Here is a 25,113-nt window from a genome sequence, read left to right on the forward strand (position 1 = left end):
CCATAAAACATGAGAAGAATATTCTCTAGGAGTGGAAGATTTAAACTTGAAGGGGGTTGAGATTTAGATGTGCAGGAAACAAAATCATCAGTCTGTGAGAAGACTCCTGGAGTACCTTGTAAATGAGTACAACTTAACTTCAAAGTTGAGATTTAGATGCGCAGGAAACAAAATCATCAGTCTTGTAAATGAGTACAACTTAACTTCAAATACAGAAATGAAACATTTTAAAGGAAAGGAAGATGGTTAGGGAGCTGGGGGAGATATGTAAGTCTACAGGCCTATACATATGCTGTGGGAAGAGTTGTACAGTGTCTTCATGGAGTCCACAGAGCTCTTTAACTGGCAGACTGAAAGCTGTAGAAGGGAGTACCAATAGGTTCATGAGTTCTTGAAAGAAGTGAGATTGCATCTGTGTGTGTCTGAAGCCCTTACCTTCTGGCATTTTAATAAACCCTTCATTTTCTGATGGTATCTCAGATGCCTCAGATACCCATGAGCACTTTTCTCTGTGCCAAAAATGCAAGGGTGGAAACATCTGAAATACGCCTGAGAGGTGTTTCCTAAGGTGTTGTGATGCATTGTGGAAAGAGGAAATGTAACACCATATATTCAAATCTGTCCCATGGGACTGTGCCTGTGCCCAATAAATTGCCTGTTCAGTGGCTGCCAGAGAGCATAATGCAACCCACCTCTTCCCTCAAAGTAACACGAATGGCTGGATCTTCCCCCACATCTTCGTTGTGGGGACCAAGATTATTGCCTCTCAGTGACTCTTGAGTAAACAACCTCAGTTTACAAGTAAAGCAGAGAGACCATGTTTGATTGCCTTGGAAACATGGAAAGCTCACCTCTTTTTACTTTTCTCTCTCGTTCTTTTCCTGCAATTTGCTGGCCAAATAGCATTCTTTGCAATACTTGTGCACCTCGCTGTCTGTAACTAACAGGTAGAACAATATGATCTCAGTAAACAATTATTTTGCTGGTGTGCCAGAAAAGAGCAGAGTCTAGCTCCCTGAGCAGTGCTACCTGTTCAGGGAGAACAGGAGAAAAAGCAGCAAGAATTATTTTAGCCAGTCAAGTCAGCAGACCTGATACATGGAGGAAATTTGCTGGGCAAGAAAACGTGATTTAACATACCTAATTTTCTAAGCATAACCTCATTTAAATGACAAAAGAAAGGTTGGTCTCTTGCTATCATGCACAGAAAAGAGAGAAACAGTATCCAGCCTCTAATAGGAGGAAGGTTGAAGGAACCTGTGACTGCACACCTGCTGGGGTAGACAGCTAGACAGGCAGATATGTAGGTTATACGTGCAATCTCTATCCACATGCATGAGCCGCAATCTCTATCCACATGCATGAGCCCACACATATCTAACTGACATCTATATAAATGTATGGTGAGCATGTATGTGCATGTGTTGACCTACAAATGAATGTACATGAGTGCACACACTCAGGCCAGATGTAGTATGAACATTTTTAACCTGTTCATATGTGGCCAAACTTGTGGAAGCTGCTGCCGTTGCCCTACCTGTATGCTCAGGTGCATACCACTTCTTTTATGTGTATGATCATACCCTGTGTGCGCTCTGTGGGAAATACGTTCCAGAGGATGCTGTTTGTGGTGAAACCCTTAAGCAGTTATTTGCCGGTTTCTTTGACTCCAAGTCTTTTCCCCATTTGCACAAACCTGGAGATACAAACTTATTTGACCCTGGTCAATCACAAAACAGCTCAGAGGTGCTTTTCTGAAAATACACAATATCTGCAGTTTATTTTTCAGTTTGGTATGAGGGGGCAGGGGTTGTTCAAGCACAGGCTTTTTTCTTAGACATGCATCCCATGGACGACTCAGGGCAGAGAGTCTCTAGTCCTTCACCAGTCGGTAGATGTGATGCTGGGCACCATGGTCACTAGTTGACACCTCAAAAACATATGCTATGCACAGCAGGGTCTCCTGTGTGTCCCTGTTTGTCACAACCTAGACAGAAAAGGAGAAGAAGCTGAGATGGCAACTGCTGTTTCTCTGCTTACATATTCCAACACATTTAACATAGAGCAAAAACTCAGTAATAGGCAAAGAAAAGAGAAGCACAGGAATGAAACACAGCTTGTCCACCACAACCCTCAGCCTGTGTGCCCACACACACCCAAGCAGAGCACTTCAGCAGCATCAGGACTACAATGCAGTGAAGAGACAGGGAGGTAAGCAGAGTCCACTGTGGAGAAAAGAAAGCTGTGACCAAGTAGTGACCACGTAAGTGGAAGCAGGTCCACTAGGTCCTCTACTCCCCACCCACTGGTGTTGCAGATTTCAGCAGAGAGAAGGTGTTTCACAGAAAATCTTTTTGCTCTGTTTGTTGGGTAGAGAGGCCACTTCCCGTGGTGCATCCACTCCTGCTCACATATTTATTGATCTATCACAACCATGAGCAGTTCTTTCCCTCCATCTGCTCCTTGCTTGTCAGTGGTAGACACAGGCCATGAGGATTACAGAATGTAACTCATTTTACAGGAGACGTACAGGTTTGACTCCATTATGCCTCCCATTCCGTACACTGTAGATACCAGGAGAAAGATGGCTGCTACAATTATGCATTCTTACAGAAGCCCTTTTTTTTCTATTTCTTTTTCTATGGTCCCTCAGGAACCTTAGCTTCTCTACAATGTAACTCAGTGTCATCAGCATGGTGCTGGAACAGTGTTGTCCTAGTTTCAGAAGCACGGACTGCCTACACTGCACGGCAGGGACAAGCGAAATGTTGCACTCAGAACTCCTAGCTCAGCTTCCCTCTCTCTGTCACTGCACAACTTTGCACATTCTTGTCATCTGAGTTTGTGCCATAGCTAAAGCTTCAAGCAGTTCTCTTCTGCAGGAGGAGATACGTTTTTATCAGCAGTCACACCGACTCAAATGCAGAAGAGAAACATACCAGCTGGAGGCTTGAACTGTACCAAAGCCCAACAATTCTTGTGAAAACAGAAAGAAAATAGCTGTTTTCAAACTTGCTTAGAAATTTTACCAGACTGATTTTGGTCTAGTCTGTTTTATTTTCTTACTTCATGATTGGGTTTGTAGCTGAACTAATGCTTTTCCTTTCTTCTGCAGACTGTTGTGACTTACACACATCCAGGTGTGGTAAAGCACCAGAACCTTTTCTGAAAAATGGGCTCTGAAATCTTAGAGGGCTAGATCCAGAGCAATGCGCAAAGCAAGATAAATCATGCTTGTAAGATTAGGGGTATCTAAGCTCATGAAATGGTCTAGAAAATAAATAATTAGACTTGCCTCAGAAGTTGGTAGTGGGGACTGAGGACTAGCAGCATGCCTTGCATTACGCATGACCATTTTTCAGGTTCCCATCGGAGACTAAGAGGGTAGAAAATGTTCAGCCTGCTGCTCAGGGAGCAGGACTGCGAGGCAATATATAAAAGGCTGTGCCGGCACCTACATGAGACATGCCTCTGTCTGACAGGAGGAAGGGATGGACATGAGATTACTGAAAATGTAAAGCCCCAAAGGGTTTGGTTTGTTTTTTTTTTCCATAAGTTTAACTATATGACAACTTTGTTCATATAATATATAGCAAGCGCTGGCCTGACTGAGAAATGAAACATGCAGAAAGCAGTTAGAGTGTTCCTCAGTATGGATAACAGGACACAGGCCATCCATCTCTCTGTCCCTCCTCCCTTCATGCTTTTGCTCATCTAAAAATCTCTTAGCATTTATACTCCTCTTTTCTTAGATCTACAAACATGGAAGACTAAAGCCTACTAAAGCCCTGTGGGGTACATTAATAACCTTGTGGTTTATAGCCGAGGTACCTGAGCCACAGAGCAGTGAAATGAGTTGCGTGAAGTCCCACAAGATTTCCAGAGGATGGAATGAAGACCACTTAATTTCCATTCTTTCATACAGCCTCTAGCACTTCTACTTGCCCAACCTCAAGTTCTCTGGACAAAGATCTGCGACGCATCTTGTAGAGGCAAGCACAGAACTTAGTCCATTAGGAAAATCCACCTTTTTAGCTGTCTTTGCCCTCTTCCCAAATTTAGGCTGCATCCAAGCCTGGAAAGGCTCCTGGTATAACATAGACACTAATGCAAATCAAGTTGCTGTAACCTTGCAGTACTGCCCTGCCTAGAGGTTGCAGTGATACATGAAGGTGTCACAGAGCTTCCCTCAACATGTCCCTTCCTTTATCTGCCTCCATATTCTTTCCAAGTTCAGGATTGTCCTGAGGAAAAAACTTGGCTTTTTTCCTACCTGGTCAGTAAAGAACTCTTCCCATGACAAAACTGTATAGCTACTTAGCAGTGCTCTTGAGTTATTTTACCTTTCAAAAAGGGTCAGGGCACAGAAAGACCTCAATGTTTGTCCAATAGTGGAATGAACATTTCCTTCACTGACTTTTGCATCTTTGTCTTTTCTTTATCTCTCTGCCTTGTGACTTCTCCCTTTATCTTTTTTTCTCTTTCTTAGTCAGATCTCTCAAATTCTTCTGCTGCTTCTCTGCATGAGTTGCTATCTCTAGAACTCCATAAATGGTCTTGAGGTGCAATACACATGAGAGTTACTAAGTTCAATTAGATGCTGAGCTGTAAAAGGAAATCTGCTTTGAGTCACAGCAGTGAACTCCTGCATGGGGCTTACATGTTTCCAAGCTCCAATGAAAACAGTTGAAAGTCCCACCTGTAAGATAGTAAAGTTCTCCAGCACACTATTCATCATATACTTCTCAGGAAGGTGCTTGAGTTTATGAATGAAATTTATCATGTATTCGCAGAGAGGGGAACGGTGAATGCGATAGGAATAGTGTCCATTTTCATAGCGTGCATACTCTGTCTGTAAGGTAAAACATAAAAGGGGCATATGGGACTAACGTTGTCATATTAGTAGCATTAATCACATAAAGGGACTCAGAACAGAAAAATTACAATGTCATTTTCAAGTCATTTTACTAACAGTAATGGGCTGATTAATCATTCCTCTACAGTACTACGCATCAAGGTCAGTCTCCTTGAGCCCTCTAATTTCTTTGGCTTGATTTCTTTTTACTTTAGAACAGTGGGCTCCAGCTTATGAGCAGCAAACTGCCAAGGAGCTGTGAAAGGTAACTAAGAGGAGTAGACCAATTGTCAGCTATACCATGGTCAGTACATGTCTCTACTGGAAAAATACTAGGTGTGGATAAACTGAAAAAGTTAAAAACTTTAGTAAGTCAGGAAGCTCCTTGTAATGATGGCAATCATATGCTTCACAGCAGGAAAGGATTAAAGCCTTCTGGTACCTGTGAGAGAGAACATAGTATCTCTGCTCCCCCTCAGGAGAGGATCTGGCTGATGTTACGCAGAAGGATTTTTTTGTTCAAATCCACATCTTACAGAGCAGAGAAGAGTCCAAGCGAGAGGCTGATTCTATTATTTCACAGCAGACCTTTAAATGCACATTACCTCCTTTCACCTCAAGAGCTTGGTCTCCTTTCCTGTGCACCCTGACACCTTTCTTTGGCCTATCTATCCTATCACGCAAATACATAACCAGACTTCAGGCATGTCTGTCATATGACTAGAGACAGGTCTGGGGGAAGGATGTAGCTTGAGCTGGCTGACATGAGAACACCTGGTGTTCTGCACAGAGCCACTCCTCCAGCATCTAAAGGCTCCTTGAGAAAGAGAGCAGTAGGAAGCAGTCAGAGCAGCTCTCTTAGAAGCTTAATGTAGCATGAGAAAGAATTTCTTCAATGCCAGATACATGCATAATTATGCAGCTCCACTGTTGCTTGAGCTGTAAGTGTACAAGCACTAAGATAAGCCTCATAAAATCATAAGATTATAGTCTATGAACTATTACAGTCTATTAATTAATGGCTATAATCTTTAAATGACCTGTTTAAAAACACTGATGAGAGTGAGGTGTTGCCTATTTGCTTTCACCTTTCTGGACTACAAAATAAGGGCCCAGGTTTCCTAGCTTTTCTTTGCTCCCAAAAAACCCCAGAAAATCACCAAAACTGAGAGTCTTACATATTCACATCTTCAGCAACTGAGATGAAAAATATAGCAAGCACTACCAGACCTTCAGTGAAGTCCTGAGACAAGGCCATGTTGCAGGCTGGAGCAATCTTACAGTTGTGTGTCTCAGAAATTATAATCTATGGCATCCATCTCCCTGACAACAAGCATAGGATATATTTTGCCTTGAGATATATGCAGGATGCAAATACTTGAAGTGACAAAACAGCAGCCAGAGAGAACCTTGCACCCAGGTATCTGCTCCCTACCTCCACTTTCTCCACGACCTGCTTTCCAAAGGAACATACTTTGGTGGAACAGGTAATGACCATGTTTTCTGGGCTCTCATATTGGCTGGAAACGCCATAGAAAGATCTGGATTCATCTTCAATATTGGTGTTCAAATCAGCCTGCAAAAAAAAAAAAAAAGGCAAGAAAAATAGATGGTTATCAATAGATAGTTGTGGTATTTTTTCACCATTACCTAAAGGGTCTTGCATAGCCAAGACTTTAAGGTATTGGAGTGTCCAAAGCTCCTTAAGCAGATCAATGTGCGTTAAGTAAGCAGGGGAAATCTGAAGAGTATGCACTACAGTCTAGTTCCCGCTTCAGAAAATGGTGGTGGGGATTTGCATATATATTGAGGAAATCTGGTGGAATATCCTCCTAACATTAAAAATATATGACACAGCCCCTTGCCTTAGCTGATATTTCCCGTAACTGAACAGTGCCAGGGCAGCATGGAGGTACTCACAAAGCACGAGGAGTGCAGATGGGAGGGCGCTATAGAGACAGAACAATGCAACAGACAGGCCTGACTTGGCTGCCTCACTAAGGAGGAAAAATAAGGGTATAGCACTGTAATAAAGCTTTTCCACCCTGGATATGCAGGTAAGAGACAGAACAGAGAGAAGGAATGTACATATACTCATTAGGCTCAGGTACTATGATATGAAGAATGTAAGGAGACAGGAAGCAACATAAGCAATGTAGGTTGCTGATGGATCCAGCCCAGTTCCACCTGAATACAAACCCATCTCCATTAGCAGCCACTGTTTTCACATGTAGGTGCCTAAGGTTGGCCAACTGAAGCCTCATGTTGGGACCCAACTCCTAAAAATCCTGGTTGTCTGAAGCTTCCACCAGGGGTCATTCAAACCACACTTAGGAAAAGAAGAGGCAGTTCCCTTAAGCTCTGAAAACACAAAGGTTGTGTGGGAATGCCCAGATCAGCTTCCTGCCTTTCAAAACTAAAAGGGTAGAGCTTCTCTGTACTCCACAAGCCCAGGTGCTAGCTTACATCAGCAGAAAAGCAGTGGTCAGTTCCCATAGGCTACTTCAGACTATTCTATTCTTCCTGCTGCACTGAGGGAAACAGGAAACTGAATGAAGTGTATTCCTGTTACAGTGGAAACAGTGTGAATAGGACTACATTAGATGCTGCTCTAGCATGGTTTTCTTACCCAATGTCAGTGAAGGTTTTTTATCTGAGATCTAGAGCAGCACTTAGGACAAGCAATGCTAGCCTTGGAACCGGACCACCTCAATAATGAATCCCCCTTTTCTATTCCATACAAAATGCCTGTCTCTCCTCTGCCATGAGATAATACTGTTAGCTTATTTCTCTTAAGTAGCAATTTCACAAGAGGTTTAAGTCAATCTAGAAAGTGCCAGTCCAGCCTTCTCCCCATCTGTAGCCACACAAGCACGCTGCTGCCTTTGTGCCACCATTAGCAATTGTATGATTCTGTGGTTAGCCAGATAAGAGAGCTGACCCCAGCCAAAACTAATTTTTTTTGTGGTTTTAGGTTAGTTTTCCGTCAGACAAGAAAGCTCACTTGGATTCCCACAAAGCTGCAGGGGCTGGAAGAGGTGAAAACACACAAAAGCTGAGGGCACAAGGAATGCCTATTTTGGTTGCAACACATACTCAGGTTGGCTTGAGCCTCTTGGGAAACTGCACCTCAAAGTTGTAGCTTGACAACACCAGGCTGGTTCTGACACCAAGAGGGCAGTCTCACTGTCCCAGAGAAGTTTTTGCCTCCTCATTCCTCTTGTACTGGCACAAATGTTTCTGTAGTTGTATTACAAGACTCACTGAAGAATTGCTCAGCTAGTTCTCAGTGGGATCAGTTCCCTGACCTGATTTAGGTACTTGTGTGTGTTCAGACAAAGAATATGTGTTGGGAGGATGGGCAGCAATGGGGAAAGTGGAAGGCAGGACTGCTTCTTCTAGTGAATGCTGCATTTGAGTAACTACAGCAGTACCTAGTAACCTGCTAGAAGCCACGCTTTGTTGTCATTCCTTTCAAGTTACAAGTTTTTCTCCTAGACAGTTGACCTGGGCCATCTCTGTACCACAACACTCACCAGCAGCTCCCATCACACAGAGTTACTGCCACAGAAGAATTCATCATTTTGCCAACAGCGATGCCAAAAGCACTAGCAGGAAAAGCAGCCATGTAATAATGTGCAATATTTCCACTCAGTCCAATTCTCATGGCCATTCAACTTGCCACTTCAGCTGGGTGAAGGAGGAGGTGGTAAAGGAAATAAAATAAACCATCGTCCCATTTATTTCAGAAGACCCAGTTCCATTTTCCACTTAGCACAACACCGGGGCATTGCTGCCACTCTGCCATTGTGCACACATGTTACCACCTAGAGAAAAACTACCATCTGCATTAGATAAATGATGCCACAGAAGATCCAAGCAAACAAACCAATAAAATCCAGTTCCTGTGATTTTTTTTTTTAAATTGCAAACTCAGAAGCAAGTGAAAGATAGATTTAGGCAAATCACTCTTCAAAATGACTGTGTTGTTTCCCACAGTTTCTACAAAAATCCGTAACAGTTGTACTGTCTTCACCACAGATTATGGGTGAAAGAAAGTCCACTTGTCAGAATGGCTTGCCTTTGTCTCTATGACTCCCCCTTTTAAGTAGAATCCCTCCCTCTGAAGTAGCGACAGATATTGAGCCCTTCTGAATATACTTGGTCCTACATGTGTAATACAAATTCATACCGGTTTACACCAGCTGTGCACTCATCCCATTATGTTTTCCTAAATTTGTCATCTCCTGCATACTATATATTCAAAAGCATCCTCTGATTTACCAGGAGATAGTTGTACAAAGCTGGCAATTATTTTCTTCTCCTGTTTGCTTCTCCTCAGGAGATAGCTTCACAAAACAATTTATCCAGCTGAATAGATTCCTGACTTGTCTTGACAACTCACCCCTTGTTGCCCCCATAGTTTTCTGTCTCCTCACTGAGCTGAAAATAGATTTGGGCACACGTGTTAAAATATATCAGTAAAACATTTTGTGTTTAAAACTTTTTAAAAAATCATTTTACATCATTCACATTTGCCCCACTGAGGTAGTGATAACTTTTGTACAAGACTTGGAAACAACAGCTGGAGGAAGACTGGAAGCTTTTATGTTGTCATGACCACCTAAACGACTGTAATGCAGTGTTATGCTCCGACGGTTTGTGTACACTGGAGTAGCATATGTGGGCAAATCCAGGCTAGCTTTAACCTGGTAGCACAGGTATTAATAGGAACAAGGCACAGGCATTACAGACTTAATCATAATTCGGGTTGCCAAGTGAATTATTACGGTTGTGATGAAGTCCTTGCTATCAAATTTTCTCCACTATACTTATGCAGCTACTTTGTTTGCACGACAAATATACATGTATTAGAGAGTAGCAATGCAACTGTATTCTGGTTTAGGTTTTTATTGAATTACTATAATACTCATTTACATGTCAATGCAACTAACTGTATTGTTTATTTGACCCATACTCCAGCTGTCTGAATAAAGATTAATTCCTTCCCTTCTCCAAAGAGGAACTAGACTAGGAGTCCTTCACAATATTTTTCAGCTATTTCCCTTGGGGATGATAAACACAATGTATGGACCCAATTCCGCTTTTCCAAAGAAATTGTCCCACTGAGTCAAAAGAACAAAAGGTCAAGGCTACAAAAGCTTGGTCGGACCACTGCTACATAAACATAGCAGAGGCCCTCACTGCAGAACCAGACAAACATTTTCAGGGTCTCACTAGTAAAGTTAAGGTTACATTCCCCTAAACTCTTAATGGCAAATTAAAAAATAAGTGCAGTCAATATAAGGCAAAGCAGAGAGATGCTAGTTCTGCTTCATAAGAAAAGCTTCACTAGCCCTAAAAAGCCACTCTAGCTGTCTCCACAATTTGGCAAGTCTCCCATCAAATGACCAGACTGTAAAATTTCACAGCTAGTTAACATCTAATCAATCAATATTAAAATATTTGGCAGTAGGCAAAATTATGGCAATACTGTTTGAATTGAGCCATCATTGCCATTCACTAACATTATGTACAACCAAGTTCCTCAAAACCCTGTTGCAGTGAAGCAATGGAGTCATGTTGGAACTCCCTGACATTTACACTATACCTTTTATTCTAAAGGATGTCCCATATTATGGGCTAGGACTGCCAGACACGTCTTAGGGTGGTCAGTCAACAAGAGCTGCGCACCCATCTCCTTCTGTCACCTCTGAAAATCTCAGCCCATAAATGGGATTTCACAGAATTTCCGCAACTCCAGGGAACAACAGTAGCAGCTAGCTGAGGGCTTCCATTCTCATTTGCAGGAGAACGGAGCTGTGGCACCTCAGATACTGCTGGCCTTACAGTTACAGCTTATTTACTTACAGCTGCTGGTTCCCATCCTCCTGTGAAAGTTACTGCCCCCGTACCAGAGATTATTTAGCATACATATATCTGCCCTTGAATTATCTGCAACCTGCTTTATCCATGTAAATTGAAAATGGGAATGGCGTACATGACTATGAGACCAAGGAACCGTTCAAGAGTGCAACTCCAATCTGTTAGCTCTCACTGCTATGGAGATGTTTACCTCCTGAAGGGACACATGGCAGAAAATTGAGGAAAAACACTGTTATCTGCCATAGCCAAATTAACTTCTAAATATGAACTGAACACTGAGGTAAATCACTAACATAAGCAGTTAAACTTCCCATAATTGCACCAGGACAAAGTCATGCTGCACATCATGGGATCTCTAATGGCCAAAAAGACTACTGCTTTTAACCTAACATCCAAAGATGCTATGGCCTCCATGCCTATGAGCTCCTCACAACATCTAGACCATCAGAACTAGAAACCACATTGCTGCTTTGGGGAAAGGACTCTTTCTTTCTCTTCACCTTCAGGGTTTCTTTTTCTAAAGAAAACCTTGTGTCAAAGCACATGCAATCCCAGGATGAGCACCCAAGGTGAGCAGAGAAAGATCTGCTTTACTCTGTCCAGTCCATTCCATCCCACAAATATGCAAGGGAATAATAGTGACTATGATGACTTAAAGGAAATTCATCTTCTCAGCACTTCATCAGGCAGGAAGGTTAATCTTCGCTTTATAGTCTGGGAATGCATGGACTTGTTGAATACATAACTGAATGTGATTCAGACCTGGAGACTAGAACCTAGGTGCCTCAGCTCCTCACTGGCACTCACTGGCACTAGTATGTCCAACAAGTGAGATAACTCTTGAATACGTTCCTTACTCCAGTCTAGACAGCCAAAGGAGACATAGTCAGGATTTAGGAAAGCCCATCACCAATGGGGTGAGTCGCCTTGGCTCCCAGGGTCCTACTAGTCACTGCTAGCAACAGGGTGGGACTGCAGCAGGGGCAGCAACAGCAGCATTCAGCTGGTGGGGTGGTGTCCAGCTCTCAAACCAGCTGTTCTCCGTCCCGTCAAGGGCAAAGGTAGAAGGTCAAAGAGATGAGGCATATTACAAGCTAAGTCTGAGTCATGAGCCACCAACTGGACCATACTTCTCTATCTGACAAAGTCAGGGTTCTTGCTTTCTGTTCCAAGAAGTTCTAGATGCAAAAAGCTGTGCGCACACTAGCATAACAGCAAACTGATGTGTCTGGATGCATTCAACTCACTGTGCAAGCTCAATATGGATGATATACTTGTCCATAGATTGCCTGATGACTTCCAAACATGCTGAAACTAGGATCACTGAGGTATCTGTAGTCTACATCTCAGAGGTCTACGTATTGCATGCAAAAGAGCTGATCTGCCTGTTTTGGGGGAAACAGCTGACATTTCCTCCTTTCCAAAGAAGTAAGCAGAATATTTAAATACCTACAAGACAAGATTTCTAGATGGAAAAGAAGGGCATTTGTTCAGGGAAGGGCATAGTAACCCTCAACAAGCTAGTATTACTTTTTTTTTTTTTTTAAATCTTATTGGTGGTCTGAGCCTCTTAGCAGCTCTGCTTAAAACAGCTCTGATGAGCTTGAGTGTATCACTCAACTTCTGCAACCCCTAAAAAGAAACACTTAGAGAAAGGTTGGCATTGTGCACTGTCCTAACCATATACTAAGCCAAGATTTTTGTCTGATCTTTGGTGGGAATGAGTTTCACAACTGATTACCAAGAAAGGCCTCATTCCCACTAGGATGAAGCTGTGAATCAAAATTTTTCTGAAACTCTTCACAGAGGGAAATGTGACCTCTGAGAATCAGTCTTCAGCTTATCTGAGGCTTTGAAAAGCAACGACTGCACAAGAGCCCAAATGGCATTAAATACTGTGAGAAACCATAGCTTGCTGATATCTTGCACATAGGTCCCATGTGGTCAATGAAAAGGCATATGCTGAACAATTCTTTAAGAACAGTCCAAAACTTGCGCCACTGCAGACTCAGCCTCCAAGAAAGGGGCAAGGGGAGAGTTTCTGAGCTAGCCAAAGATAGCAGAAGGCCTTGCCAACGGAATGGGTAGCTGTGACTTAGCAAGCCCCCCAGGACTGTGTTATTTGGACACCCAGCAGATAGCTTCCCGCAGCAATTCAGTCTTTCAATCTGCTTTTTGCTGCCAACAGTTGAACAGCTTTGCTGCTACACTGTTAAACACTGTGGGGAATAACTTTGGTGAAAGAAGGGTCATTGACAGAGTCCTCTTCATAAGGCAACATTTGGTAGGAGGTGGTGTGGGTGACTGCAGGTGAAATTAATGGGCTGTCAGATCCATTCTCAGAAAAAAATGTGCAAAGATCATAAAACAGATCAAGATCAACATGAGCCAGCTACGTGTGCTTGCAGCCCAGAAAGCCAACCGTATCCGGGGCTGCATCAAAAGAAGCATGGCCAGCAGGTGGAGGGAGGTGATTCTACCCCTCTACTCTGCTCTTGTGAGACCCCACCTGGAGTACTGCATCCAGCTCTGGAGCCCCCAACATAAGAATGACATGGACCTGTTGGAGGGAGTCCAGGAGGGCCACAAAGATGATAAGAGGGCTGGAGCACCTCTCCTATGAAGCCAGGCTGAGAGAGTTGGGGTTGTTTAGCCTGGAGAATAGAAGGTTCTTGGGGAGACCTTGTAGTGGCCTTCCAGGACCTAAAGGGTACCCACAGAAAAGATAGGGAGAGACTCTTTATGAGGGAGTGTAGTGATAGGGTGAGGGGCAATGATTTTAAACTGAAAGATTAGATATCAGGAAGAAATTCTTTACTCTGAGGGTGATGAGACACTGGAACAGGTTGCCCAGGGAAGTTGTGGAGTTCAACTCCCTGGAAGTGTTCAAGGCCAGGTTGGATGGGGCTTGGAGCACCCTGGTCTAGTGGGAGGTGTCCCTGCCCATGGCAGAAGGGTTGGAACTAGATGATCTTTAAGGTCCCTTCCGACCCAAACCATTCTATGATTCTATAAAAATTTCTGTTGCTAGCTGCTGTCTTGTTTGCTGCCCCAGAAGTGCCAAGGACAGAATGGACATGGAGACCAAATTACCATCTCCTTGCTCTGCAGGCAGTTTCTGCCAGGTCAGGATTGAAGGCATACAGTGGGCAGGGCAGGGTGCCAAGGGGAGTTTGCACTGCTGCTGTTTTGACTGGATTTGCTCGGTACAGGAGAGAAGCCAAATGCAGGACAGCAGTCTCCAGACCACCCCTTCAGCTCCTTCCACAAAAGTATAATTCATTTACTGGAAAAAAAAACCCACTCTGTGATGTGGCTGGTTCAGCTTGCCTATCACTGAGAAGAAGAAATTACTGCATATATTCATCATTGGCAGAAAAGGTCTCCCAAGCAATTCCCCTGATCCACCCCTCTGCAGATGGCTGCTCTGGACAAAGTACTGCCTGTCCTGAATTTCTGGTTTGTCATTTTCCTTCTGTCTTCCACCCAGACTCTCACAACTTTTGAAAGCTTTAAGATGCAAGTGCACCATTCTACTAATGTGCAAAGCCCTGAAAACGCTTCTTCACCAAACTATTAATAATGATGCATATAGAAGGAGTTCATGGGGAGAACCAAGTAACAGGTGGTAGAGATAATATTACTCTGGAAAAGAGCAGAGCTGCCACTGCCCATGTGTCGAGAGGGTAATGTCTCACATTCATTGTCATGTGCTAGAATGCACTTGGAGCACAGAGAAATGTCACACAGATGTCATACACAACCTGCCTGACCAAGTCCAAGAGTTAGTTCATTGTACCGGACTCCCAATGCCAAAATCAAGGAAGAATTGCAAACACTGCTCGTGTTTCAAATTAATCAACTTTTAACTTTTAGCTATTGTATAAATAGTTTAAAGCACCATTGAACAAACGTGAACATCTCTTTCTCAGTCACACTAGATCCTAAGTGCCATCAGTGATGTCAAGAAACCCCAGTCCTGGTGTTTTGAGTTAGGCTTCTAGTGCACAAGAGAACATTTGGTATCCTGAATGCTTAGTGCAGTAATGGCAGGTTCCTGACTCAGGTTCTTCAAGTCTAAAACTACATATATACATATCAACTTATGTGATACCTTGATTTTTTAAGTCTTTGTCACCTGCAACCACCACTTCAATCCAGAACCTTTGAAAAATCAATCCTATCTTCATGTCTTAAAACACCATTTCAAGTACTTAACTCTACTCACCAAGTTCAAGGTTATCAGTAATTTGCTTTTGGATAATACTTGTATCCTCAAATGATGCTATAAATTCAACAGTGTGGTAATTGCTGTATCCAACACATCTTTGGACATCAACAGTATATTTGTGTAGCTGTCCAGAGCAATCAGGCAGCAAAATGAAAAAGCACCCTGGCATATACTGTTACAGAGGTATAAAAATGCAGAGGGGGTATAAAAATCTCAGCTGAAATCTAGTTTTCTTCTGTTAATCTATTTTTTTAAATCACATTGTCTTATCTGTGAAAAGTGTTTATTGGTTGGGGGGTTGCACTGTATGCATCTATTGCAATACACCAAGCTCAGGAGGTCCCATGACACATGTACCGTGGTGTATTACAGGTACAGCTCACGTGCTTTTTTAAGTATAAGACTGCATTGCCACAATATTTCAGACATGTTGAATACAAAGTTTTGCAACAAAAAGGTTTGGAGTTTTCCTTAAATGGAGTTTTCCTCAAAAAAGTCCAAATTTTCTGGAGCAAAAGTTGTTTTGAACTGCTTTAGTTATATTGCCTCAGAGATCCTGGCTGAAATCTTACGACAGGATTAATGTAAGTACTCCTGTGAAACACAGCACAAATCACAAAAGTGCCCCAATCCTTTCTCACCCAGAATATGGCATCAGGAATGGTGTTTTCATCCCCCTCCTACTGCCTACACTGAGAAACAAATACAAAACTGAAGGATTTACTTCTTAAAAGCCTTAGAAGCTTCCATTCAACCAATGACTTGACTTGTAAAATTAGCATATTTGTAAGTGACAGCCTGTGGTGTTTCCACAAATAAAACCTGATATCAACTCCAGATGGGATTCAACAGCGCAAGGGTACCAAAAAAAAGAACCAGAAAGTAAAAATGTTACACCAAGGCCAGAAATATCATTGTCAGTATAAGTGTACAGATGCAGAGCCCCATGACATCATGCATATGTTGGAGTAAAGGTATTTCAAATGGTATTTCAAATCCTATGTCATACCTCTTTATGCAAGCCAAATTTCAGTGAGTTGCTACCCCCTGAACACCAGACACCTTATGTGGTCCCAGGAGTCCAACTTAATGACATCCCACCACATAAATCCTTCAAAAGCCTAACTTAGGTTGACCTAATGTGATGTGTAGGCCACATTTATCCTTCTGCTGTTAACAAACAAACACACACAATGCTCAAACCCAACCCCACAAGCACAAAAACACACTAACAGTTTTGATCAGTAAAATCACAGTTGCGCTAGATCACAATTTCATTATGATTTCTCTCTCCTTAAGTCAAGGAATGCAAAGCGTTTTATTCCCTCTACATAACATCTCCCTCTAAGCTCTTCCTTTTGGCTCCTGAAACTTCCAAAGCACTTCAGAGTGATACCCCACCAGAGCCAGTGCTCTTCACCTCGACATAAAGACTTTCCTGGGATCCCTACCGCACGGCAAGAAGCAGCTCTTGCAGCTCCTATGTTTCCAAGGACCATTTCTTAGAAGCTATTCCCTCTTACTCTTTTTCCTTTAATTTGTCACATCAGATTTCTGTTTCCTTTTCCAAACAGTTCTTAGTAGGCAATCACTACGCAGATTTTGTCCTTCTCAGCAAGGTGCTGCTGTCTGTCCCAAGTATTTCTCTTCCACTGGAACAGGGCTGGTCTTTTTGGTTCAACCTTCCTAGGCAGGCATTGTTGTACTCTGACAGAGGCTAATCCCATGAGGTGCCCAGCTTAGCAGCAGTCTGTGGGTAGTAAAATTATGCGTCTCCAGGAATCACCAGTAACTAATGCTCTAAGCACCAGACACTTGAACGGCAGACTCCCAGCCAACATTCTCCAATTCAGTTCTAGAAAGGCTAGGCTTGGGACAGCTGGCAAGTTGCATCTCAAGGCACTTAAGTTAACTCTTCCTTCTCCTGAAAGCACCAGTTAAGAGGTTTTCTAGTGCCAGTTTGTATGAAGAGTATGAGATATGAAAGCTCAGTTCTCCTCATCTCACTCCTGACCTGGGGTTGAATTATAAGTGGTAAACTCAAGGTGAAAGGTTCCAAATCCCATTACACATTCCCTCAGCCATCTAGCGCACAACTGCCTCAAGCTGCTATTATTTTTAATCTTGTAATACCTATGATAATATCGATCACCAAAACTATTTTGTTTGTACCCTGAAGCACAATACCATGGTTTTTGCAAATTTCAGCTAACTCCCAAAAATCCAAATTGAGTGAATAGGCTTCTGCCAGGCTGATTTCTGCCAACTTACCAGAAGTTATTTCAGTAATATATTATCAGCATAATCCAATTTCATTATATGTGTCTCTTTTCTTTTTGTCTGTCCTTGTGCCTGCAGTAAATATGCATCTGTAAATTATTAGTACTTGGATAACAAAAATGCAGTTAATGAGATAGGAGAAGAGATGGAAAAATGATGCCTCTGATTGAGAAGTTACTCGACACTGAGAGAAGTGAATACATAAGAGTATGCAGGGAATAATTTCATCTGAATTCTTCTCTTATACATAAATAAAAATTTTAAAGGGCCCAAGTCACCATTAGCAAATAAAATCTCCTAGTCAAGAACAACTCTACAAATGACATTGTGAAAGGTACATCTTGCTCCAGGCCAGAGTGAGGGCCTTGTGCAGTCACGGGAAGATCTCCAGGACGGTCATGGCTCTATTAAGTTGCCTGCATAGGGCACATTTGTTGGGAGGCAGCAGTCTTCTAAAGCTAACGTGGCCACTGCTTTCAGAGTGAGAACTTCATAGCAAATGGGTACCCTACAAAAGGTCCTTCCCTTACCCAGAATTTGACAAGGAAGAAGGCATTAGCTGGCCCCTTTTCAAAGAGCTCCTTCAGGCCCCCTTTTTTCTCAGGGAACTTGTCATAGATTTGCCGGATATCCACTGCCTCGAGGTAGGGGTCATTGTAGCTGGGGCTCGACTGCCCAATGTGCACAAACAGGTGTTTGTTATACTGCAAGAAGAGGAAAAACATGGAATTAGGAAATCATTCGGTACTGTTCAGTACATACTGAACATTCATGGTTCTTCACGGAAGACTACCGGAAGTCACTGAAGATTTGATAGCACTTTCTAAAAGAGCAGAAGTGTTACCAGAAATAGCTCTGCTAATACCAGCTCATGCTGATATTTCTTTCCTGTCAATACATCCATGCTTCTTGCTTCTTCTGAAACATTATGGCTGGGGTTTTTTCCTATATTCACTCCTAAACCATTGCCTCGTCCTGCTGCTATGTAGTCTGAAATAACCTGAGATACAGATTGTTACATGTCACAGGTCACTCAGTCAAACATCAATGCTCCTGCCCTGTGAAGAGCTGCTGGAATCCCACAGCAAGGTACCAGCCAAATACTATCATCTTTTCTGAAATTCCCTGTCTCAGACAGAGGAAATGTAACTGGCCCATCACCAGTGTACGTCTCAAGATGCAGTATCACAAGGTTTAGTGAGGCAAATCTTGTTACTTCCATTTTATAGGTGGCACCATGGAAACACATGTTCCCAGTAAGTTTAAAAGTTCCCAGTTTAAGTTCCCAGTACACCAGAGAAATATGTGGCTTCATGTGATCTTACCATCATCTGATTCTGGGTCTATCCTCCAAGGCTGAACGGGCCAGCTAGCATAGCCCAGCAGGGGCTGTACCCACTGTCTTACGACCTCAGTGCCTTGAGCTCTGGTATGTGAACATCCATGACCCTGGAAAGGGAGGCCAAAAGCACATGGCACAGAGCTGGCTATATCATTATAGGTAATTCTACCCTCTAAGAGAAGGCTATCTTGTGTTTCCGGAAGATGGCTTTCAATTCTTAGTAGAGCAATGAAGCAAGTATTTCCATAAACATATAGTAGCATATCATATCCATGATGAACAGGAGCTACCTGAAGACCAAAAATTAATGAGGGGTGGAAGTCAAGTGTGTATCTTACTGTGTCTTGGTCTTGTTGTTGTTCCAAGAATGCAGAGAATTCTAACATCCAAAGTTTGGAGCTAGCAACCCTTCGTCCTTGCCAAGCTGGTGCTGATGGGGAAGGCGAGAGGCCAGTAGGAGGTTCAAACCCTAAGCACATAGGATTTATATAACAAAATTTAGAAAGAGAAAAGTTGGAAATACCTTTCCAGTAGAGCACCTGTTGTCAAAGCTGACTAATTACATTTTCTTATGACTTCAGTCATCATGCAAAAATATCATTCAAAAGGTCCTCACTATACCTGTGCTCTAAATGGTTTATCGGCTACCCTCTGCTAAGACAGCACTGTAAGGGTTGGTAATGATGTAAAAGACAATCTACCTGGTTTTGACACCAGAGAAAACGCATTCAGCAACTTTAAGAGGACCTAGATTGAGCCCTAAATGAACAGTGAAATTAAACTGCTTTAGTATCAGAATGAAGCATCACCATTAACACGACCATTAACCTCTCAAAATGGGGAAACTGAGAAGGAAAAGACATTTGTTGTTCCACTTCGTGAGAAATTGGAAAGGCAATCACATTACAATGGAAAACAGTGTTCTAGTACATGCAGCATGGTCGAGGAACAGTAGAGATAGGTAAATTTTTATTTTCTGCTGAGCCAGGAGGAAAAGAAACCCCCAAAAAACTAACCTAAACCAGGAAATTATATAATTTTTTTTAAATAAAACAAAATTTAAAAGTTTCAGCACTCTCAGTAAAAGAATGGGAACTGGTGATAATGGAAAATCATATAAAAATTAATTTTGGGCTTACTGAAATATTTCAATAGGTAAAAATATTTTAAAACAATAATTTTAAAACTTTTAAAAGCATTGGCTATTTTTGAAGTTGGAATATAATTTCAAAGCAAGGAACTACATTGCCTTACCTACCTGGTAATGGCAGAGGAGGCTGTACAGCATAGGGTTGTTGAGAAAAAGGTTTCACTCTACAGAAGTACACAAAGAGAGATGGTTAACAAAAACCAAACCAAACAAAAAGACTCTTGACCAACTGTGCAGATTAGATCAAGTATTTCCCCTGAGGGAGAAAGTGGCAGAAGTGGCCTTGGGAAATCATATTTCTGTGTGGGCAAGAGACTCTAAGAGCAGTAAAGGGCCAGGACTGGACTGAATAAGATTTCCTTGCAGGTGTTCAGCAGGCTCTCCCTGCAGACTTGTTATTCAGAGATCCTTATCAGCCTGTGAATATACTGGTGCCCATTGGTTTATCCTTTTCTTTCAACCACAGAGAGATTTAAATTTATGCAAGTGGATATAGGTCTGGGCTGGGTACTTCTCAGGCTTTTAGGCCCAGATTCAGAGATGTTCAACACCCAGCTTTCAAGAGAGTTCAGCTCCATTTTAACACCACTGTAAGAAAAATCAGGATCTGGAGACATCATCTGACATCAGGGATAGCAGATGTTTCAAGCTTCTAAAAGAATCTCTCGCATTGGTGCTTCCTTGTCTGCTTTCAAGCTAGAGGCATAAAATCTGCTCTTTATTTCTTATAGGATGGCTTCCATTCTTTCACTAGCCATTTTTCCCCACAAGACATTTTAATAATATCTGTTCCCTGATCTGCTCCACAAACATCAGCAATAGCACCACAAGAGAGCAGGAACACATGGCTTGGGTGAAGACCATACTCCCTTACAGCTGCTTGTCCTTAAGTTGGCTTAAATTGCTCCTGTTAGGTTATGTGATAAGTGTCTCCATACAAAGAAAAGTGCAGAGAGGAACAATGGCGCTCCCCAAACCCCTCCCAGGGCTGTCACAGAAAAGCCATCAGCCCCATTGTCCAGGTGTGAAACCAGCCCAGTGGGCCACCTGGAGAGGCTTACAAGCCAGTCACCTTACAAACTGAGGGGGTTACTGCCTTGATGGTAGAGGACACATCATGAAATGCAAGGGAAGAGCATTAGGGGATTGCACAAAATTTATTATGGGGGTGTTTAGGGAGAATATGGCAATAAAAGGTGCCAGTCACATGTGAGGTCAGTACAGTTGTCTGTCGGTGCCCTGCACCTTGTCAGTGCAGTCTGTCCTATCTTCTCACTAAATTCTATTTCTACTTGTTTTCCTGCACAAGGAGCTCTCAGTTCTGCGTGTGTGTTTGCTTCTGGAGTGGCAGCAGCAAGGGAGGGTGTGATCACTAGTGACTACTAAGGCAGACTAGCCAACAAGTAGATGGTTTGGGAGCCAGCTGTGTGTGTCTCCAGGGGTAAGGATGCTTTCAGAGGGACCAAGAGGTTCAGACCAAATGACAAAGAGACTGCCAAGTCTGGAGGTGGACCGAAAGATTAGTTTGTGTATGTGTCTTTATCTTTGCGGAAGGTAAACCAGGAAAAGCGAAGACCCAGCCACTGGGTGAACAGTGTATCTAAGCCCAGTCACGGGGGAGATTCACAGCATGTGTGCATTTGTGTACATGCACGTATGCTTGTGTGTGTGCATGAGGGGCCTGCACCAGCAACTAGTGTGGGGCTGTGGCCTTGGGGGCCTCACCTGCCTGGGTGCCAGCACACAGGGAGACAAGAGATCCCAGGGCAACTACTGGATGGATCCATGGTGGGTGTGTATTCCCCGCTAACAGACTTGCACCCTCATCATCCAGGGGCAGGTACAGGATGAGGCTGTTGGTGCTGTTTGTAGCTGTGTGAGTGCTGAGCGTTGTCTGTCTGTGCTGTTCTGTGTGGCCAGCTGTGTGTTTATGTGTGTGCGTGCAATGTATACGCATATTTGTGTGTGCCCCTACCAGGAATACACGCTCAGCCTCGCTAACTGGTTGAACTTGGGAGCATGCAGCTACAGCAGCCTCACCTCTGTCAGGCTGCTAAATTCAGCAGCTCCCTAACATAACCCATATTAGGCTGCTTGAGTCATGTGACATTAAAGGGGCGTAATCCATGTTGAAGGTACCATATGAAGACATAGGGTTTTATCTATTTAAAATTCTCTCATGATTCTCAGTTTGTCTTCAGCCATGGGCCTTAAGTCTCAGACCCATTGTAAAGGAATCTGTCTGAAAGCAAAGACTACATTATCTTAGGATTTTATAAATCCTGTAATAGCTCATGGTGTTCCTTCAGCCACAGCAGAGGAAGCAGCAGAAGCACCTGCTTTGGATGCTCACATGAAGGAATACTCACTCTTGCGAAGATCCAGCTTGGCCTGGCAAAGCTCCTTGCCAAAACTGCAAGAGAATAACATACAAGCAAAAGTCACCACTCTTATGACAGAGGTGAAAAGCAAGAATTGTTCCTTTCTGAGGAAAGAAACTGCAGGCTCACAGAGTTTTAAAGATGTGACTAAGCTATATCTCGTCTTTCTGCCTTACTGGTTTCATCCTTGTGGAGGTGCTGACTGGTCTTTGTTTTTTCTACACACTGCTACTACTGACATGCAAGCAACCACCCCAATAGTGGTTTTTAATGTTAAATACCATGTATGCACCTTGTGCTTCTATCTCCAAAGCTTTAATGATGCTCACTTTCTTGGAGGGACCATTTTCCTCAGGAGAGTTCCACAGGAGTCTTTTGGCAGACAAAAGCTCACTAGGCCCATCTCAAAGGTACGGTGATGCTGACAGACCTCCTCTGTTAAGGATTTTACATAAGGGCCACCAATTTGTGATCTAAGCACTCAGGATGAGCTTGGGAATGATAAACTTGAGAAAGGGTCAGGATGGTCCAAACAGTTTTAATCCAACAAGACCCTGGACTAAGAAAGTGATACAGACACCTAATAAAATTTCAGGCAGCTGGAAACCCAAAGGATCTGATTGTTCTCTCACTTGTGTCATTTTTTTTTTAAAAAAAAGCATATAGTGAAATTCTATTGTTTTACATTAGTGTGAGCAAAGACTCGGACCCAAACTGTTAAAGCCATAAGACAGATTTGCTCTACAAAGACAACGCCTTTTGGCCTATTCTTTCTGATGTTCTCACGGTTTTCCTGAACAGGCCCCAACACCCTTTCAAATACTCAAGTGTCTTCACCCCAAGTCCTCCACGACACTGATTCACTCACCCCAGAGACAGCAGGGTAGGCTGGTCGTGGGAGACCAGGCAAGGCCATTTTACTATGGAAGGCAGTTGCAGAGATAATCTGGGCAGATGACATTGTAGCCATACTCTGCATGGCTTTATCTTTAGCTGCCTGATCCTATGGACAAGAGTAGACACAGAAAAAAAAAGAATTATTGTAATGATAAACAAGTTGCCTGGTCTAATGCTGCATAACCAGGATTCTCATCAGCTTCTTTGTAGGGAACAAACATCTCTGAAAACCTGGGCAGCAGACTTGCCAATAACTGTCCTGTGAACTCTTCAAAGCATGTCTTTCACCCATTACTATAGCTTCATATGCGATTAATCATCATTTCTGAAATACTGGGATGACTGGTTTAGAGTCTGCTAAGCATTTATCCTTTCTGTCTGAAGGCTTTCAGCTGCGCAGCTGAAATGTTTTGTTATGGAAAGTACAACCCTAATTGACTCTTGTGTTTTAATCATTGGTACAAATATTCAATGGGAAAGACTCTTGCTTATCAAAAAAAATTCTAAAAACAAGCTCACAAAAGGAGTTTATTTTCATCACTGCAAAAAGACTACGTTAATATGAGACTGCATTAGTCTCAGGATAGAGTTGATAATTTTATTCCCATCCCTGGGGAAACAGGAAATCTTAATAACCTCCCAGGGCATATATGCAAGGCCATTCCTTTTTGTACTTTAACAGAGCTGTGGAATTGCACACATTTTTACAGGCAGTGACTAGAGGGTCTGATGTATGTTTAAAATAAATAGTGTTCTTCATTTCTTTTTCCAAGGAATAAATAGACAAACAGAAGCACTTCCCCACATTCTGCCTTTCCTCCTACATCTGCTACAGTTAATCTTCATCCTTCACGCACTCCACATTTATCTGTGACATTATAATCATAATGGCAATGCCACAGATGAATTCATGGCTTGGAGAAACTATTGAAAGAGGTAAGCTCTTGCTGTCTTCTTCAGGAATTCTCACTTCCCACTTGCATTCATTGAACTGCAGTAAGTTCTCACCCTTGGGTATCCATTCTCTCTAAACACTCCACTTTCTCCCAGGTTTTCTAAAGTTCAAAGCCCAAGGATTCTGATGTGTGTAACACAAAAACATTTGTAAGAGGCATCATAACAAAAGTTCAAGAATAAATGATAACATTTAAGTGGAATGATCAGTAGGAATGGGCAAAACTTACATATGTTCTTTTCATCTGTGACTCCTGTTAGTACAATTCAAGTGAATGGAAGGGAAACATTTTAATCGGTGAGAAAGTTCCTAAGATTCTCCAAAGCTATGGGAAGGTTTTTCAGAATCCAGTTTAAGTGATGCTTTAAGGAATACCTGCAACGTTTTTTAAGGGTAAGGATTCTTTTCTGTTTTTTTCATGACATACATAAGGACCATTTCCCAGTTGCCACGGCAGAAAAGGATTTTTTTTCCTCCCCTTACTTTCTCCCTGGAAAAATCATATTTGTCGACCTGAGTTTATACATGAGTTGATAGGGAAGAAGCATTTACTTGTGTAAGTATTAAAGTAAAAAAAAAAAAAAAAGAAAAATTAAGAAGGGAAAAGATTTTATTTATTGACCCCTGTTGTGTTTTTCTGTTTTGTTTAAATGCCTGAGACTGCTGGAAAAGGCGTATTTTGTAAAAGACATCTCCTTTCTCTTTTGGCTAACAGTTCTGCGTTCATTTGTATCATGTTTCCAGTACAAAAATAAAAAAAATAAAAAAAAAGAAAATGAAGCAACAAAAACTTTTACCAAACATTTGCAATGTTTGTACTTTCTTTTATTATTTTCAAAACACATAATAATACCAGTACAATTTCCCTCTTTTTCCTTAGTACAGGTGATATCTATTAGCCACAAAGGACATGGAAAACTACTGACTTCTGGGAACAGATTTTTCTCCCAGCTTTACCCTACTTTGCCACCTCTATCTGTTATAGGCATAATGCATACTTAGAGAAGACACCCAATGTGTGTGGAGACAGTAGTATTATAGTAATTGCTCTGAGAAGTTAGTGTGTAGCTGCTCTGATCTCTAGGATATAAATATGAAAGTGTATACTTGCTATGGAAAATGAACAGTTATTGAAA

At 42.3% G+C, this 25,113-nt stretch overlaps 1 protein-coding gene across 1 annotated transcript in view; it reads right to left on the reverse strand.

The window, feature by feature from the left end:
• Window positions 1-1,747: 1,747 nt before the first annotated feature.
• Window positions 1,748-25,113, reverse strand: part of TEAD4 (TEA domain family member 4) — a 45,455-nt gene continuing 22,089 nt past the window's right edge. Inside the window, exons 4-11 of the mRNA XM_009894104.1 lie at window positions 22,994-23,128; window positions 22,114-22,157; window positions 19,853-19,908; window positions 18,933-19,063; window positions 17,783-17,956; window positions 6,291-6,431; window positions 4,700-4,852; window positions 1,748-1,987 (exon numbers count right to left, since the gene is read on the reverse strand). Coding sequence (XP_009892406.1) covers window positions 1,874-1,987; window positions 4,700-4,852; window positions 6,291-6,431; window positions 17,783-17,956; window positions 18,933-19,063; window positions 19,853-19,908; window positions 22,114-22,157; window positions 22,994-23,128 — 948 coding nt within the window. The 3' untranslated portion in view covers window positions 1,748-1,873. The remainder of the gene's footprint in view (window positions 1,988-4,699; window positions 4,853-6,290; window positions 6,432-17,782; window positions 17,957-18,932; window positions 19,064-19,852; window positions 19,909-22,113; window positions 22,158-22,993; window positions 23,129-25,113) is intronic.

This window comes from Charadrius vociferus, unplaced genomic scaffold (assembly GCF_000708025.1).
Source record: "Charadrius vociferus isolate BGI_N301 unplaced genomic scaffold, ASM70802v2 scaffold561, whole genome shotgun sequence".
Lineage (NCBI taxonomy): Eukaryota > Metazoa > Chordata > Aves > Charadriiformes > Charadriidae > Charadrius > Charadrius vociferus.